General features: G+C 31.0%; 1 protein-coding gene across 1 annotated transcript; it reads right to left on the bottom strand.

Annotated features, from left to right (window-relative positions):
- Window positions 1-13,205: 13,205 nt before the first annotated feature.
- On the bottom strand, window positions 13,206-17,373 carry LOC111040428. The gene is made up of 6 exons (XM_022324350.1): window positions 17,225-17,373; window positions 15,829-16,149; window positions 15,034-15,187; window positions 14,609-14,714; window positions 14,427-14,537; window positions 13,206-14,321 (listed from the first exon to the last, which is right to left on the bottom strand). The coding sequence occupies exons 1-6, from the start codon at window positions 17,371-17,373 to the stop codon at window positions 13,723-13,725; spliced, it is 1,440 nt and encodes a 479-aa protein (XP_022180042.1). The 3' UTR covers window positions 13,206-13,722.
- Between the last annotated feature and the right edge of the window lie 3,712 nt (window positions 17,374-21,085).

Here is a 21,085-nt window from a genome sequence, read left to right as displayed (position 1 = left end):
TGAAGATATATTCATGCTTCTGATGATTTAGTTATATTGTGCTGCAGTTGCATACGATTTTTCTGGATCGAGATTTTAGTGTCGGATTTACGAAAAATTCTCAATTTTACACTTCGAATTGTATTTCTTATACTAATATTGTCAAAATGATTTCATTTATTTTGCATATCTGAGATGCCAAAGAATTTATAATATTTATAATATAATGATGACCTGCTTCAACTTTTTTTATCTCAATACATTTTTGGAGTAAGTATTTACATCATTAATAACTTCATCGGCAATCACCCCTATTATAATTATTGATTTTATGGTAATTATGATGACCTCAAATGATCTTTAAGTATGTCTGCTTTAAAAAAGCCTGCCCAAAGTTAAACAAAATTAAAATATGATCACTTTAAATTATTGTAATTTTTTTCTTACATAAGTAAGCTGAACAATAGTCAAGTAATTTTTCTTTTTTCAATAAACGCCTTATTTCTCTGACTTAGAATAGTAAAATGTATAAACGTATAATAATAATTCTCCAAAAAAGATTATTTAATAATGCTAAAACCGACTATAAAATGTTTTATTGGTTTTCAAAAAAAAAATAAAGTAACATGAATACATGTTATAAATATATATATTATTTACATAACGTATTTATATTTACATTTTAAATTTCACCTGAATTACGTCAATGTTTTTTTTTACAGCAAACTCACAACGTAACTTTTAAAAAAGGACTCGTAAAATTGATGACAAACAGATTATGGTTTATTAAAAATGTATAGCTAAAGCGAATAGCTTCTTTAATTTTTCTGGTGTTAAAAACTATTTAATGACGTACAAGCAAAACATCTGCGTTTCGTGCCGAGGATGCCAAAATCGTTTTTCGATAAAATACAAAACTTTTTATAAACTCATGACAGAATCTAGTTGTATTCTCTTAAGTGCCTGTAAAACAGTTTTGAAGAAATTTAATATCAATATTAATACCACGTGTCCGCACTCCGTCAGCCATAACATCAGCAGGTAAGTAGCTTACGCGGCGAAAATGAATGCATTATATTATAACTATCAGATTTTACATCATGTGTTTATAGGTAGGTACCATATTCATATTTTTGCAAAATAACATTTCTCACAATTTCGTGACTGTAAAAAATAAATTTAAATACCTACATATACGTAATTAAAAATATCCATGGTTATCAATTGTATATCAATGCCTATGATTTGCTTTTCTAATTAATAGAACGCTACCAATGTGTTAGCGGTTTCCTTCTTTTTTATTCACTGGTTTCAATAATGTGCTGCTAGTGTGTATTAGAGGGAATTGACCTACTATCAAACTCTAAGGTAAGAAAATTATCTGTGTATAACAGTCGACGAATTGTTCGATAGTTTAGTTTTCAACCAAAATAAGGAAATGTGAAATAGCACAAATTAAAAATGCTCATATCTCGCTTGAAAATTAAAATATCAAATAAAACCAAAGTTCAAGAACACAATATAATGTTCTCATAGGTTTTTTAATCAGCTGATTCTTTTGAATGTCAAAACCAACAGAACACTATTGAAACTAGTAGACGAAAATTTACTATGTCATAAATGTGTAAAATTAAAACAACAAACACATGGGTTGCAAAAACTCTTAATTCACACGAAATTAAATAGACTAAATCACATTATTGACTTTGCAAAATCCTGTGTTGTAACCCGACATCGAGATGAGTTTTTTTTCCCACAAACTCGCATTATTGTCTCGACAACATAATATTGTAAAAAATATTACATTATAGTATATGTGTACTAAATCGTATAAAACATGTATACGCGAACATTTTTATGTGTCATATTATCCTCGCGACCCGAACTGTTGCGACTATTGTCGGATAAAATATTTCGTGTATAAGTACCCCTGTAACATGAATACATTTTGTGCGTATAATGTAGATTATAATTAGTATGCAAAGATTCATATTTTACACATAGTGAAATGTATAATATTATACAGATGTATACTAGGTACATTATATAGTAACCGGTACCCCCGGTATATACCCGGGCATAATACATTGGAGACGGGTTTTTATTGTAAAACAAAAGTAAATAATAAAACCTTTATTACTCGACGACCTGCCTACCTAATCCAGCTGGCAAATAATTACTTAGCGTTACGCGCTCACTTCCCTTTAACATTTAAAGGGTGCTGTGCCACACGCTAATTGTTTTTAAAATTCCAGCAAAAGCCATATACCGTTGCAGCACAATGCTGATTTTTCTAAGGTACTTAATCCGGCATAACACACACCTGGCGTATCAAACGTTAATGTTTTCGCTTTATACACTTGCATATACCCACTGTAGTCTTCACAAGTTATACTACTGAGCAGTAACAAACTATAAATAGCATATTAGTATTACTATTATAATTATTATTACTATTGTAATGAATAATGCATTTCCATTGAATGATGGAGTTTTAAAACACCAAGTGATAAAATATGTGTGAATATGAATAATTACGAATATTCCTTTATGACACAGTATAATTAAGTTTGCAGCTTGGGATTGAATTCAATTTTGATTTTATACTCTATATAATATATATACATCGCACTATTGTTTGATATTTCTCATTGTTGATTAGTTTAAACTTAATAATTGAATTCATCTTTAGCCGTGTTATAAATTGTTCGACATTTGTATTGTAAATGTTTTTGGCACACTTGACGTGACGTGATCATCAATAATTAATTGCAAGTGCATTTGTTGTATTCGGTGGATTTCAAGAAACCGAAGTAGTCTAATTAGTTTTCGGCACTCGATCGGCAACAAGACAAACTTTCAAACAAACAATGAGGCACTCGGCCAAATTGTGAAAATGAAGTCATATTTTCCGGACGGCAATAATTAGTAATCACTCAAAACACAATATAATATATTAATTATACAGCGTCAGATCATCGTTCAAGATTTTTTTTTTACTTTTTAATTTAATACGTTTGCGACGAACTGTATCACGACACTGCAGTATATAGCTACAATTTAAGTATCATAGTACGTGTGGTCGTCATAAATCATCTGCCTATGGCTCGAGTCAGCGTTCATTACTACGCGTTAGTGTAATACCCTGGTCCAAAATGCTGACTTGCAAATGAATATATATTACTCGATTAAAATTTGACACAATGATATCGTAATAAACAATTTGTTCAAACGGTAGTTCTGATAAATTATTAAATTAAAAACTAAAATTAAATAAACAATAATCCGTTTTATTTCAAGAGTGCAGTAAAATATTTGTAAAACTGAAAGTGTTGTGTTATTCAATCTAAAATCATGTACAATATATTTTAAAAATACAAATTATATTATTCTATAAATATGCCTATTTATTTTATGTTCAACTACCTATATAATTTGTATTGACATGATGGTTTATTCATTTCACTTCATTCAATATTATGCAGTAACTAAAAAATTTAAAAAAAAAACATTACTTAAACTAACGGTCACTCTATTATAATGTATTTTATATTGTAGGTACATCAACCATTAATGTTTTAACTAAAAAATTATTTGAAGCTTGGTCATAATATTGTACAAACTAGCATTGAAACTCATTTATTCAACCTTTGTGGTGTGTAAAATATTCACATAATATCATTAGATAATTAAAATTTACCGGCGAATATAAATGTTGCAATTTAATGTCAGTATACACTGTAACTATAAAATTAATCGAAGTATAGTATTATAATATCGATAACAAGAAATGATAATATAATAATGGAATGTACTGATCAACTCCCAATAACAAATATTCTAGGTACTCATATATGTCGAAATTCTAACCGATAGTTCATACACAAATCTACATATACATAGTCGGACTTACAAAACACGTAGCTGGTACAAAAGAGACCACTCAAAACTATTATCTATCCCTAATATCACCAAAAACGATGCCTTTGTAAGATATTTTCGCCTGAGACGTCTACAACTTACCACGTTGTTTTGACTGAGGCTATTCATAGTAGGCCAGGTTCGATTCAAACTGAAATTATTGGTAAAGTGGTATTCAGTCCAACAATATTGTTCTCGATGACTTGTGCATTATTGAATTTTGAATATGGTGAGTTTCTATAACTAACACGTTTTAATTACAACCGATTTTTAATTGATAGTTATGCGTTTTGAATGGAATATGGTATTTTGAACTATCGCAAGAAAATAGTAGGTTATTTTAATATAATTGTAACTAATGTAATTTATCTGTAATTTTAGTAGGTGAGTACAATATTTTGATGACGAATACTTTTATTTACACATGAGTACCTACAAGATTATTCGAATATAAATCGGATTGATACAATTATCTGTGATAATGAATTGTCCATTTGTGTGACAAAAGTACTGGTTAAGCAATTAATTAACTTTATTAGACCGAGTTATACTAAATAGTTTTATTCATAATAACTTTAAATTGCAAAGGAGTTTAATGTATTAATTGTGAGTTATCGGCTTAAGACACAACTTTTTTGTCATGAATAAAAAACTTACTTAAAAAATGGATTTCGTTTTAATTTTTGTATACCTATATTATAATTGCAGAACATACGACATAAGTACTATAAACTTGTTCTTACGAACCAGATTAACTTAGTAACAGTAAATTTGGAAAATTATAAAAATTACAAGAATACACTATACATGCATCAATTATTTATTTTGTTGTAGTAAGAATTCTTTGATCACCCACCTCGAGAGAGGTTCCCAGCAGAAAATTGGATGACGTTTGTACTTCAGTTGGATAAAAAGTGAACATTTCTTCTACTATATTTAGTATATAAAAACAGAAATAACTGTAAAATCAATAAATTGTTCATTAAAATAAAAACAGTAAAACTTAAGCCTAATACCGTGTTTTTTCCGCTTAATTCATAGTGTGGTTCTTTAAAATAGTTAGAAATAAAATAAAAAGGTACAAAAATTGAGTAATTCAAAATTGGAGACCAGATGACTTCTCACCTAAGAAGGTACTCCCCAAAATCAAAATCTGTATTTGTATATATTTATAGGTGAAAAAAAAATTCGGGGATAAAATAAAAGGGGGGTTAGTTGTTAAAAAAACTACAATTCATTTAAATGGACTCGCAGCATCTTTGTTTATTGCTCGAGCATTAATGTTCGTTTTTATTTGGATTTCACCAAGACTAATACACATGATGTGCTTCGGCCAGTAAATTCAACAAATGGTTTTTATTTTACCTTGAAGCGTGAAATAGTTTATACTTTAATGTATATCAAATGATGGTAAAATAATCGTATTGCGTAGCGTCTGATAACCCACTAAAGTGCTTTCGAATTTTCATTTCTATTTACACCTTCATCTTGCATTTCGCTGCATTCCTTCACATTCAGTTAATGTTAAACGAAATACTATATTGCATTCTACTGGAATAATTAAACACACATATTAGGTTAAGTACATAATTTAGGGTAAGCTGTAGGCATAAAGTGTAGGCCCTTGCTTCTGAACGACAAAGTTACGAGGATTGCACAACGTTGAACTGTCAAAGGAAACCATAAATTGTTTTACTAAAATAACAAAAAGTAACTCGATGAGGGTGTAATTTCGTAAACATAGTGCCAGGACAACCAGTGATCATTGTGATCGTTTTTATGGCCCATAGATCAATGATTCTCAACTACTGTGACGCAATGCAGATAATACACGAAATGGTAAAAAAAAACTATGATTTCTTGCTTGATACTAAAATATTTTATTGGGTGATAAATCTTTTTTTCTTCTATTTTGAAAACCACACTGCTTTCATTAAGAGAAAAACAAGTATTCGCAAAAATTAAAAACGCGATCACACTCTTCAAATTAAGTTTACTACGAACTCAAAAGCCAAGTGAAGTTTGGGTATTCATTGAATATTAATATATAAATTAGCTATGCGATGTTATTGTTATTTTTTTCATAATACTTATGTGAGGTAGAATTTTCAGTAATAAAAAATCTAAAAAGGAATGATTACTTAGTGTCGAAGATGAGTTACGGCCTTACGGGTTACCCTGTCAACAATTTTTCCTCGTATAAATAGGTTATGTATGGAACATCAGTCTCAAGTTTCTCATTGAAAGTTTTTTTAACTTTTAACTAATGAAAAATAAAAATTATACAAAATGTTGAATTGCTTAAACTTTAAGAGTTCATTATGCCATATTTATTCAAATGTATACAATATACATTTCTAATAAAAATAAAATGTGTGTATCTACATAGAAAAAAAAACAATGAAGTAAACAAACTTAATGGATTTTTTTTAAGATCATCTTAATTTTGTACATGAAATGTCACAACGTTTAAAATATTATAAAAGTTTGTCACCGTAAATCAAAGGCTTAGAGTAAATGCTCTAGATGACTGTTTATTGTTTCCTACAATTTATATGATAGTTTTGAAATCAAATGTAGGTATATAAAATTGAAGAGATAAATAATTGAGATAATGATTTTTATCAATCTGTTTAAGTTATTTTATCACAATTTAAAAATTATTAATCATAAAACTCCAAAATTTTCATCATAACTTAAGACTGATATTATAATATCTTATATATGATGTGGTTTTCAAAATAGTTAAGCTAATTAAAAGTTCTTTTTACCGCGAACCAATCTGTACAGTATCCCATACTGTAGTGAATTGCGTCGGTAACACTTAAAAACGTGATTAAAATTACACTTACCGAAAAGGTTTGATTACTAAATACTTAAAAATAATGTCATTAGATTTATTAATTTTAACCCGTACCATTAAAGTTCTGAAACTCGTGAAACTCAAATAATATCAACTTAAGTGTTTCTTTTTAGTGATCAGAATAATGCGTACGGTAATCAGTTAATCACTAAAAACTTGTAACCTTGTTAAAGCTCTATATTAGTTTTACCTCGTTCCGCGACACCATTTATAGCTGAAATGATTTTTTACAACTATAGAAGCCTTTTTGAAAATCGTAATTACTTTACCTAAAACCTTAACCTTTGTAATGACATTGATTGATGATATAGATTATTCTAAGATCAACGGAAAATGGAAATAGTACGGCCACAACCAACGAGGACTATTATAGTTCCAATGTATATCGCTCGTGGCGAGAGTTAATATTGATAAGAAACATATTCCTCTAACCTGAGTAAATAACCATGATCAGTTTTTAGACATTGTATTATTATTTTGAATATAATTTAAACTGTATTGTATGTACTATCACGTATAGTGTACGTACATTGTATGTATTATCGACATTGGTTTAAACTTTAAATTGACAACTTTAAGACCAAGCATAGTTTCATAAAACTGTACTTGATGCCTCTCTGTTTTTATGCATTTTTCAAAGTTATATTTATCGAAAAATAGACTAATTTAAAATATTTTTATTGTTATTAATATGACATAACAAACACCATAAAGTATGAAAAGTAATTACTTAAGATACTTGCGCAGGTAATCGATATGCGATCATATAATGTGATTCTCTGCTCACCATGGCGTACGTATTTATTTTATGATTATGTATAACTTTCAGGTAATTATTGTACAATAAACGATACAACTGAAGTGGAAATAATACTATCGTTGTTCCTTAAAAAAGGTAATCGATATATGAATGTATGCACGTGTATATATATTTACGAAAATATTTCTGATATTCTATAGAATTATATAGAATATACAATTTGCAAATATGTTTCGTGTGTGCTTTACACTAATATCAGAATTCTGTTCTATATTCGAGATTATACTCGTAGGTAGTTTATCATGTATAATATTCACTTAATTTAACACGAACGACTTTGGGCCTGCCAACTAAATATGTTAAAATACTATTCAAATTTGTAGCCTGTCAGCCACTGTGCGTATTACAATTACCTATGTAGGTCGATATCCAAGCTTCATTTTTATATCATAAGGGTTTAGAATTCGCTCAAGACTACATTTATATGTCACGTATTGACACGTCAGCTTTTCCAACAGGGAATATATGCCTCTGATTCATATTTAATAAACACGGCAGACACTACAATTAACTGAATTAACACCGATATGTGTTTAAACATTGAATAAATTACTGCATGTGATAATTATATGACTTTAGTCTTTATCACTATCATTATTTAGTGTTGAAATATTGATTTAAAAACACACACACATACACAATTAACAAGTTATTTATTTAGGTGTTTAGTTTATTTATAATATATGAACAAGATAACAACATTTTAACATGCTACGGATGTCGTTCAATATGCTATCTACCTATATTATGTATACATCCAGTATGGTACCCACCTACTGTTAAACTATTTGTAGCCTATAAATGATTTATTCGAACTTTTCACACTTAGAAGTGATGGCATTAGGCATGTTACAAAAGTGAGTTACATTCAATATGGCAACTCTGTTCATTCAACGTTATGATTTCTATCCATCAGTGTCCGGTGTAACTGACGATTATGAAAAGTTTCACGCAGAAAAATATAAGTATAAAAATATGTTTAATCGACAAAGCAGAGACATTCCGATAATAAACAAAATACACCATATGTTGTATAGTCTTAAAATTCCACAACCTTCTATCATAGGCTAAATCGTTTTTACTTTGGTAATTTAATAACGATTCGGATAGTCTTCGTGAGATGCTTAAAAATACCTACTTACTTTTTAATTATTTTATCAGGAGCTAAATAATGACTTTTTTTTTGTTTGTTATTTTCTTGAGCAGTAAACATTCTTTTGATTGAAAATCTATAATTTACGGAAATTATTCCAAGTAGTCAAATAAAAAATATCACATGTTTCCTTTGAACATAATTGCATTTTTATATTTTAGAAATCAAGTTTAACGAAATCATAAGAAATTAGGTTATTATCGCTTATAGTAATACATTCAGCCTCAGGGTAAATAAACAATTATTTATGTATTTGTTTATAAGTTGTTTTTTAAATTATACATTTGGCGTACGTACATATCAGTTAACATTCTTATTATTTACCATAACTATTAACAAACGTTGTCTTTTTTTTACATGCCTAATGCATTATTCTATCTATCCAAATTTTTGTGTTATTTAACCTGTTATATTTAATATAAGTATATTCTGCTTTTTTTATTCAAAGCGTAAATATATTATTATTATTTATTAATCGATACAATAAAAACTTATCATTACCTACATTGCTAATTTATTTTTTTAACGTGTCACTACTGATGATAGATAAAAAAAGGAATCTTCCAGTACTTTTAGTGCTCTCTAGTGGAAAACATTTAACAGGAATATTTAATCATCACAAGTATTCAACAAAATGATTTTTTTTTGTTATTCAGAAAATAATATTTTTTTATAGTTACTTACTTGAAATTTTGACCAAAAATACTTGTAGGTATTTGAATTTTTTATGCATGAAATAATTTTCAAAATATTTGAAATAGGTAGTTTAAAGCTTATGAATAGCTTAAGAGTCAGTTTCTGATATTTGATATTTTTTGTACTACTGAAGCCTTGGAGACATTCAATGTAGCCATAAAAACTTCTTTTTTTCATAGAACCTCTCTATTTTACCGCAAATTATTTAGTTGGTGATTTTCTTAACATTTTTACGTATCTAAATCGAAATTCTGATGTGTTACTTCTGAGTCATTAAAATGTTTGTACAAATGGTAATAATCTTAAAAATGATTTAACAAAAATACAACTGAAATGTTACAATAGGATGCAGTATTTATTTTATTATACTTGAATCACTTTTACAAATTATTTATATCAATAAATCAATGGTAGTTTCTAACTTTTTAGAACCATCTAAGCCCCCATATCCACTTAGCCCATTAACACAGACAATTTATCTTTAGTTCACAAAACTATATAACTTAAAAACTACTCGTTCAAATTTTTCTTTAGATACATCAACATTAAAAAATATGTATGTTTAATAATTAAAAGTGAAAAAGTTTGGTTTATATTTGAAAAACAAAAGTTTGAATTGTCATAGGATCATATCAACGTTAATTTAAGCATATAAATAAAGTGAGCACTGAGCATATATTAAAAATCTAACTGTGTAGTTATACATCTTATAACTTATGTAGAACCTATTTAATATAGCAAATCGCTCGTGCTGCAGTAGCCTAACATTAAGCTTTCAATAGAACAGAATAGGTCAAACCGAATAGAAAAATAACTAATTGTGTTATAAATTATTATGCGAATGGCATTGTACCGATGTACGATCGTCCGAATTTCAGATCAGCTTGACTTTTACCTAACTATGTTCTATCTTCCGAAAATGGTCGATACTCTATCAATAGATAAAACTATTATTAATAATTTGCAATCTTATTTTATCAACCTTTTCGCATTTGGTATATCGATGACATCGTTATCATAATAATATAATCGCGACTCGTAAGTCTGAAAAAAGCAGCCTACACACGTAGTCTTATAAAATGTAATAAATGAAACTTATATCCGCCGACTGATTTAATATAATCTTAAGTAACATAAATTATATAATAGTATCAGCCTAAACAACCGTCGACGTTGATGGCAAAAATATGTTAATAAAAAAAATACATGGTTTCGCATTTTTATAGGATTTAAATTAGATTTTTATTACTGTGTTTCCGCGATTAAAATGGCCTCACTAATTAAGATTAATTATTTATCATTTTAATTGAACGAATCGGATGAAAAGTTTTTATGGGAAACAAACCTTAAATATTTATGCATGTTGAAAATCAATACAAATAGGATGGGCCCTCCGATTTCGAACACCAATCAATATTTAACGTTAAAACAATTCATTTTTGTTCGATATAATAATGTAAGGCATAGACAACCAAACTTCGAAGTGCTAAGTATTACGTGGTTAAATCATAATGACGAGTTAACTAATTCGTTTTGCTGAACACTGGTAGGGTATTAAATATTAAATTATGTGCTCTAGTATAATAGGTCTTATTGTAGTTTCCGGGAAACCAATTCATGATTGCTTAACAAACTGTGGCACAGTCGATATTCGAACACAACAGCTATTATTTTACTATCGTATCCGAAGTCACTATAATATGTTATTTCATGTAATTACCAAACGATATGTCTTGATAATAATCATATTTTAATATTTCATACGAGCACCCACCTAAAGCCATAGCTTTGCGTGCAATATTATTCTCCTCCCTCTATGAAAATTGCTTTATTTTTGAACCACGAGTGGTTATTAATTTAATGTTCAGAGCTGAAACTGCAGACGAAATACGAACCTATCCATCTTAAAACGAAAAGTTATTATCGCGTAAGTCCGAGCGTTTTTTAATCAGAATATCAGATAGGTGTGACTCGTGAAAATAAACACAAGTCTTTATTCAAGTATTTCAATTGAAATAGACACTTCGAGAATTATTGTAAATCTTGTGTGACAAACGGGTCAGTAAATAATTATTTGTTTCAAGTTCATCTGCAGGCAAGATTTATTCATACAGATACACATTCCGTATCCGTGAAAATGTGTCTGACTCTTAACGATGAAATTAAAACGTAATAAAAAAAAAAAATAAATAAAACTGTAGTAATGTTCAAGACAGCTAACAAAATGTACTAAAAATGCCAAATCCTAATATGTACAATAATTGCATTATATTAATAATTAGATCAAATCGAAAATTAAATATCAGGTGGAACAATCCGTAAGTATTAACTACGAAAACAATAATATTTCAAATGGAAAAAAGACAAAACATTTTAAAAGTTATATTTATTAATTTTTTTTTCCTTTATTACATTATCAGTCGTCACCAACCAGAACTATATTTAACATTAATCAGGATTCGGGAATATTGAGGTATAATTTATATTTCAAATACGGTTTTCTTTTTGTTCAGTTAACCGAAAACCCGTTTTTAGAGGAAATATGATTGATCCAGTTTGACTTTACTCTGCACACATGAATTTCAATATCATAATATGTAATGCATTTTGAAATATTATAATGGCATTTTTTACAGCAGATTCCTTTATCTATAAAAGGAAAAACTCATTAACTAACTTCGAATGGCACTCACAACCGTACTTTCACATGCACATACACTATTTTGTTAACAAAATAATATATATTCAGGTTATTCGTTTTGTTTTTTATTTCGTTTTTTAACTTTATTGTCTTCAGTTTAAAAGTTTTGAGAAAATTCTTCATTAACTTCATCTTATGTGCACGTTTAAAAACACTTTAAATCCTTAAAAGAAAATGTGTAAGTCTACCTACATTTGATTTTACTTGGTAATATTATTTTTATTCAAAACTAAATGCTATCAAACTTTTTTTTTACCTAAAATAAAATACGACTATTATCACCTCGTTGCTAAACACATATAATTTTTAATACAATTTAAGCTTTTATATTATTCGAGCATACAATTGTAGATAATATATATGAATGTACCAAAAAGTTTTATTTTATTATGTTAATTAATAATCTAGTTTTTGCTAAAATAATGACTTAAAAATTCCGACACGAATTATTTTAATAAAACTTATTATATTTGTTTGTGTTTTGTTATTAGGGAAATATTCTACTTTAATAGAATAACTACTAATAACGGATTTGTATGTAAATTTTCTGGCATGGAGTGCATAATTTTAACTCCCCAAATTGTATAACACATTAAATTAACTGCTAAATGATTGTAATAATTATAATTAATAAAATATGTACAATCATTTTAATTGTATTACTAAACATTTTATAATCAAAACTATCGTTTATTTATTCATCCAGCGAATTCTAGAGTCGAAAAATGGACCAAAATCCTAAACAAGAGTCGGATATGAAACCACTAGATAGCGCTACAAATACAGTCGAAATCATTTATAACTTTTAAAATTATTTCTGCCTTACAATAATATTATACTATACTTTATTTTTGAAATACTCAGCACCTTTTAATAATTACTTCTCCAAACTGACATATTTACCTAAGCCTAACCACGACTGTGATTTGTACTCGTCATCTACAATCATTCGGCCGCTGCAATATTAGTGTGACAATATAATATAATTATAATATCATTACAGATTTTTTATTTAAACAAATGTTTTTATTTGACAAAAAAACTCGAAAAGTTGACAGCAAACGGGTTCGGAATGAGTGACTGGCATGATATCATGTAGGTATGTGCCTGGCCAATGGAAACGTGTAGAATAACTGTGTGCCTGGTGCTGCTTTTTTTCTCAGGTATTTTGCACAATTCGATTTTCGGTTTGTACATCGTGTTTTTTTGAAACAGCTAGAGACCAGCCAGTTGTAAAGTTTCGCGATAATAAATCCGAAAACACCGTACCCACATCGGCATTCAATCATCAGACACATATTTTGCTACAACACTACCGACAGTAAGTTGTACACTATTTGTTGCCGATCACCGTCAAATAACATCACTGTCGGTGGATTTTAAAGGCAGAAAGTGCGACTTAATTCCAGTATTAATAATTATAATATTTAGTTGTTATATTATAATTACCATTTCGATCCGTTTTCACGAGTTTTTTATGGGCGTGCCCGGGTAGATGGTTATATAACTTCAAGTCACGATATCTGGATAAAAAATAGCGGGAAAAAATACAACAGGTAATAAAAAAACGATTCGTCTTGTCGAACAGCTTAAGCATCGCCCAGCGGGCCTGATTGACTCGCAGCGTCGGCGGTGGCGAAGACGGCAACGTCTGTGTTCTCGTGTTCGACTCGCATCGCCGCTGCACCGCACAACACGTCACCACGGTCGTTGCTGATGTCGCACAGACAGTTCCTCAACATGCCGATGAGATCGCCGACCACCGAGTCATCGTCGGAGACAGTCGGTTCGCGGCGGACGATCTGGTCTGACGGGCACGAGTGCAGCTGGCCAAGGACGGTTGCTGTGTCTGTCCTGACCATCGACTCCTCCACCGCCGGCGGCGTCTGCTGATGATCCTGCTCCGTCTCCAGATCCTTCCTCTGCTCCTGGTCCTGATGCTGCCATTGCTTCTGCGTGCCGGTCAGCACCCACAAGGTCCACATACAGTCGCCCCCACCACAGCCGTTGACCACGGTCGTGCTTGAAATCGGAAACTCCGTCGTGGGCACACCGTGTTCGGACTTGTGCAACAGCCATGGAGTGCGTGGCACTGAACAGAACCGCAAAATGGCAGAGTCACCGGCTTTCTGTTCGATCTCAGACCATTTTGAAAAACAAAGTTTGGTCAAAAACGGAAATCTGGACACTGCAAACGAAGTTCACCGAAAAATAAAAAATAAATAATGTATCAATCGTAAATGGATATTTTACGCGTGCATTGTATTAAATATATACTAATATACATATTCACCTGTCGATTCAATCGTCATGTGGTTCGCTAATAAAATGGTCCTCGCCGCCAGCGCCATACTCTTCAATTCGATCAAACCCGTCGAACATTTGGCTTTCGGTTTTTTGGGAACTGAAAACAATAATTTAAGAAAAAACGGCAAATCGGTATATCGAAACGATAAAAACAACGACAATGCATACGGATAGTTATGGAACGTATTGCGTCCGTACGGCCCAGAGCGTCCGATACGGCTCTGTGGACTGCTATGCCACACACGTCGGTCGGTGCGTTGAAAAAATGTAAAATCTGAATATAAAAACCGAAGATTTAATTAAAAAATCTGACTACTATAAACGTTTCATTCAGAGAAAATATGTTGTATTAATTAATTATAACTATTAAATAATATGTAAAAAAAATGCAATCATCTCAAATCATTAGAGTATAATATAGTTAATTATTTATTATGACATTGGATTGATATTGATTACATATTTTTAGAACAATATTATTATTCATTTTATGTAGAAACTGAAATGTATTAATAAGTATAGCAACAATTTGGTGTACAATTTGATCATGCAATTTGTACACATTTCAAATATGTAACTCAACGTTCATTTACCTTGGACGGAGCTGCGATACGACGTTTATCCGGACTCATTACGTTTGGGATAAATCTGTTCAATGTGCTCGACAAGTAAACTTTTTGTGCAGGCGTACCGTCGGCCAGTTTGTTAAAATTGACTTGATCGTGGATAAAATTATGCTTGGAATACCTAAAATGTTATTCAAACACAAAGCTATTTCAGTAACAATTAGGTGAAAGAAACGATGCAAGAGATTTGACACCTCACTACTTACCTATATTTCTAACATACAGCCAGCATAGATGAAGTGAAAATAGTTGGGTGATAACGTTATAATAATATGGTTTAGGTTAACCATAATAATAATAACAATAGGTACAATATGACTTATGCATCCTAACAATAATTGGGTCAGTGGCTTGGCGTGGCGCGTTGGCTGCTACCAGTCACAGAACTCGATTGGGAGTAAGTAACGGCACAGCTACTAGCTCCCGGATGGGTGACCACCCGGGTTCATAATAGTTAAAAACCTTACCACACATACACGTGTTTGCTACCTACCGTAACAATCGTAAAAACAACCTACCATAGTAACCTTACCCCTACCACAGTTCATAACTCTTACAACAGTTAATGGCCTTGGTTGCCCGGCTTAAGTTAAATTTAAATTTAAATTTTAAAAAATGGGTCGCTGGTTCTGTTTTTCACGAATACAATAATTATTATTATAGTCAATCTCTGTTAAAACTTTTAATCGTTCAGCACCCGGGTTTTTACGAGCTTTATCCATCCTGTTGGGGACTGTTTGCGGGACACTATCGTGGACTCACTTGACTTTCATGTTGACCTCGTCGTCCAGCCGAAGCATATGCAAATTGGACACGCACCGTCTTGCGGATTCCGCGTCCTCCAGCTCGACAAGCACCTTGTCGTCCCTCAGGATCTTCACCGTCGTCACGTTCCCGTACAGGCAGAACAGGTTGAACACCCGGTCGCAGTTTACGGGCACACGGTCTAGTCCATGAACGAGCAGCACTTTGCTGGGCTCGGGAGCGGAGGGTCGCGATTCGGGCGCCGGGTCCGAGTCGCCACTGGCGCCCACGCTGAGGGAATTCTCGTTGTTCGGGGTGTCGACGCTTGGACCTTGGTTCCTATGTATTATAATAATAATATTAATGTCCATAATAATATTGACACGACAAGCGACGAGCTTATTATTTGAATTTTTTCTAAAATCCCGAACTTCGCGAGGACGGTAAACAGGGCAATACGTTATATTATTATGATGATAGATATAATATAAGTCATACGTGAATAAATAACATAATATTATTATAAAGACGACAATAATGTAATGGAAATATAAGTAATAATTATAAAAGTGATAATTCTGCGTAATGCAGTACGTAACCTATGTGATTAGAAATTAGAAGATAGAAAACCGTATGCCTTATGCCCTTATGTAACGCTAAGATCCGGGGAAACTGTAAAATCAAAAACCATTGCAAAATACCTGGAAACTTACTGTTATGTACATGATAACAATCAAACGTTCTGTTAACATTCACTTGTACACCATACAGGTATAAAGTATTACACACAAACATTTGTTATAAAATTCCATTTAATTACACTACCACTTTAATCAACATTGTGATAATGTTATAAACTAGTATCACTAAAAGGCATATGTTGATTATTTTTTAATCGATACGACTAAGGAACCAGACTGGCAGGATGTTGGGGGAAAGAGTAAGACGAGATTTTTGTCACACCCCGAACCCCATATAGCCGCATTCCCGTATAGCGATTATTCTCGAGTGGATCGACCCTCAAATAATATCGTTGGTATGACATCAGTAGCAGTACGTATATATTATTACTATGCATTTTTGGGCATAAAACGCCTCCCCACGTGTAACTTGCCTACAAAAAACGTTCTCGTTACGAAATTCCTAAAAAAAATAGCTTTGTTGGAATGCACATTGTTAGTTCTTGCGTTCACAATATAAACAGAATATAATATTCCATTGCACTAGATATATTTTCATACACGGGAAATTTTTATAAGCATCGAAGCTTACAGCGTCTTACGAGTGCGGGTTATGATTTTAATGTAATATCATAAAACTTATTATTAAATTTCAAAAATATCGGAAACAATAATTTTTTTTTTAATTTACAAAATTACGCATATCATATATGTATAGGTATTAGGTATGTTACTCTCTGCAATTCAAATCGTGTCCGTTCGGTTCCCAGGTATTGTCTTGGCGTGCACGACACGCGCAACCCTGCAATTCAGTTCGGAACATCAGTCGGCCGGAACCACAACGATTTCGGCAGTATAAAGAGTTGCTATTGTCGTTGTCCATCACAATCGTTATGCTAGGGAAGAGTATTTAAATGGTGGTGATGTTTTTTTTACGTATTTTAAAAAATATATTTATTTATTGAAAGTCGTCTGTGTGAAGTAACGTGTACGTTGGGTAACTCAAAACTATGATCGTCTAACAAAATCTAAGTACAAACTACCATTTTTAAGCATACAAATGACAGTTATCATACACATGTATAAACAAATTCGTTTTCATGGTTTCGGCATGAAAGGTCGACCGTCGTATCGTTATTATTAATATTATTATGTGTATTGTTCAGTATGTAAAATATTTTGAGAAGGTAATAATAATTATTTTAATTAATCTGTTTGATATTAATTATCCTCATTCGAAAACACTAAAAAATACACTTACCCATCCCGTACTATCGTCATGTGTGAATGTGTGATAAGTGTTGAATATTTTGTATTTAAATAATAGTTATGGTAAATATATAAGGTCGTCAATAGCGAGAAAATGTTTACCGAATCGTCAATCAGTCTAAAACATGCACTCCTAGTGCTATAGCTGTTATAGCACTCTGTTAAGAAAACTATTTGGTTATTGTCGTTCTCGTTCGTACCTTTTTACCACAAGTAATATATTATTAAAATAATATACAAACTTTAGTCGGCGCGGTATATAGGCAATTTAGGTACATCGACGTGGAGGTTACATTCAAACGGTTTCTGCAGAGTGGAACGCCTTATGCCAGCAATAATAGCTAAACTAACTACAACTCAGTACTCAGTAGTAACCAACGACGGCACGGATTTAAAATAGCTTAACAGAGTTAATATGTTTAGTCTTATCACTCGGACCAATCAGATTTTCGTTACACTAATTGTTGTAAATTATAATATAATTAGACACTGCGTCATTTTGACGTTTAATGAATTGAAATACAAATGCATTATATTTGTTTATATAATGCATCGGTGATAGTTTTGGTGGCTTTACCTCATACCAACAAGAAAAAATCAAAAATATTGAATTCGTTTTGAAAGACCATTTTGTATGTGTGTAGGAACTCGAGAAAATAAATATGATGAAATACGTTATTGGATTGCACCACCAAAAAAATACTATCAGCACTACCATTGTCGTATGATGTTGCTATAAAGCTCTCCAAAGCTCTAAGCACTATAAAGCTTGTCGAACACACAAACGAATAGTAAGGTTATTTTTTATTTGCAGAATTCATTCAGGTAAATGATGTTTTTGTAAATAAAAATTAATTTACTAAACAACGGTTCAGAGCCAGATTCACGATTTTTGAGACTTTATATAGTATACACGGATAATTTTTTCCATTCAAATAATATTAATATTTAAAATACACTTTTATTGATTACAAAGTGTTTATGGTTTAAATTTTTTTTTTTTTGGATAAAGGCATCAACAACTAAGGTCAATAGCCTGGTACTCAGTGGGGTTTTGTATGTGTGGCAAGGATTTTTTGCTAAAAACCGAGGTGATCACCCGTCCAGGTGGTAGTAACGACGGCCGCAGATTGAGCGTACAACCGCTTCACACCAAGCAACTGTTTATTATAATAAAAGAAATTATAAAGCTATATTTTTTTTTTACTCTATAAGCGTAAAATACTTATGAATATAATATGTAAGATACTTATACTTATGAATTTGTTTATTCTTCATGCAAAAAAGAAAAATATGATTTGACATTTTTGTGATTGTAAGATAATTATGATTAAAAGATAGCATTAAGAGGGCGCACTAGTGAACAAACTGTGGCATAAAAACATGGTTTCGTTCTTCAAATAGTACGGCTTATTGAAGAGGTTTACAGTAAAGATACCTATCATAAAAATTGTAGAGGAGAACTTTATCTAGAAACGCAAGAAGTCCGATTTTTGATATTTTTATTAATTAGTTAAATAATTAGTTTATAAAAAGTTTGAAAAAACGTATTCATATAACATGCGATATTGGACGATTGGAGTACGACATAAAATATCGGGCTTCTTACGTTTCTAGATAAAATTCTCCTCTACAAATTTTTATAATAAGTATGTTTACTCTAAAACCCTTCAACAAGATGTATTACTTGAAGTACTAAACCATGTTATATATAACTGATAATTAGTTCGTGATTTAAATTGTGATAATAGAGAGCGCTAGCGTTATTTTCCACTGCTGTGAGTCAATCTAGTCTTCAACTTTAATCATTTCAGTACAGATCGATGGGCAACCTGTATATTATCTTAAATCGTGGTTAATAGACGGAATATTTAATATGGTTATGGTGGTAAAATTTTATTACCGGGGAGAGCATTAAATAATGATACCAATATACACGGCCTAAGATATTTTGAATTATAATATCGTATCATATATTAATTATCTAATGGTTCTTCAATATTTCATAGTTCTCACGAGGAAGTAGTAAGATCCCATATTAAATATTAGAATAAATTATAGAAAAATATGAGTAATGGGTGAAATATTGTAAAACTATTTTGGCAATGAAAAATTTGTTGAGAATCATAACTTATTTATGTTATGTCTTGTAATGGCAGGCGTTGGTAAAGTTCATTGGTGACACTGTCAACCACGATTTAAGCAACACATTAATTATTCACAGTGAGTGCCATGTGCTTCGCAATTATTGTACACACATAATAAACACGAATACTACGTGCCATAAACGGTAATACAGTGAAGAAAATACACCATTATTTGTTGTCCCCGTCAATTTGCCTATCGTAAAAAACCAACATTTGAACACAGATTATGTTTTTACCATTAATTTTCGTAGTAAGTTAGTACAAAATTTCACTCTAATTTTTTAAGTGACAGAGCTAAACGAGATCTGCTGCCCTTAAATTTACCATGTGACGTGCTTCTAAGACGGAGCCAACAAATACGGGTGTGGCGCCCTCTTAAAGAATAAAGACTAAACAATATTGTATAATATGACTAAAGACAAGACTTTGGCGCCCACAGGCAAATTAAGAATCAAAATAAAAATATTAGGAAAATATGTTCTTAAAAACAAACATTAAAGACCGCAGTCTACAATAACAGTATTCCCAAACTCATAGTTTTATTTACAATAGTTAGATTATGAAACAAAGAATATTTAAAAGGCACTAACTGGTTATGAAAAATTAAAGATATTTGAAATAATTGAACAAGAGTTAAATTATAGAAAAAAAATTTGAAGGGGGGAATGGGCGACCGTGGCCAAATGCTTTTAAAGAATCAAAAAAAAAAATAATTATAAAAAAATCAGATATTACTTAATTTTAAAAATAAAAATGAGAAAGGGGTCATAGGCGCCCGCAGGAAAATGCGTTTCGAGAATCAAAAAAAAATAAAATATGAAAACAGTTGCATTAAAAAGTAAAAACAAACATTAGTGACTGCAGTCTATATTATCAGTATACCTATAAACACATAGCTTTATTTACAATAATTAAATAATGGCAAAATGAATATGTATAAGGAACCGGCTGGTTATCAACATTTAAAAATGGTATTTAAAAACTCATTGAGAATTCAATTTTAATAATAAAAATGGGAAGGGGGATTTTGGCACCCGCAGGCAAATGCATTTTGGGCACGCACGCGCAAATGAATGTTAGGAATCAAAAAAAAATAATCTACTATTCAATTTTAAAAATAAAAATGGGAAGGGGGACGTGGGCGCAAGCAGGCAAATGCATATTGAGAATCAAAATAAA

This window comes from Myzus persicae, unplaced genomic scaffold (assembly GCF_001856785.1).
Source record: "Myzus persicae strain clone G006 unplaced genomic scaffold, MPER_G0061.0, whole genome shotgun sequence".
In the NCBI taxonomy this organism is placed as follows: Eukaryota; Metazoa; Arthropoda; class Insecta; order Hemiptera; family Aphididae; genus Myzus; species Myzus persicae.
Note: the sequence above shows the minus strand (reverse complement) of the source record. Positions and strands in the feature narration are given on the sequence as shown.

Bases quoted from the DNA above. Each gene is read 5' to 3' on its own strand.
- LOC111040428 (XM_022324350.1), bottom strand. From the start codon at position 17,373: ATGGACAACGACAATAGCAACTCTTTATACTGCCGAAATCGTTGTGGT. The intron at 14,715-15,033 runs GTAAATGAACGT...TTTTATATTCAG, and splicing joins GTATCGCAGCTCCGTCCAAG to ATTTTACATTTTTTCAACGC. The intron at 14,322-14,426 runs GTGAATATGTAT...CTTCGTTTGCAG, and splicing joins CATGACGATTGAATCGACAG to TGTCCAGATTTCCGTTTTTG.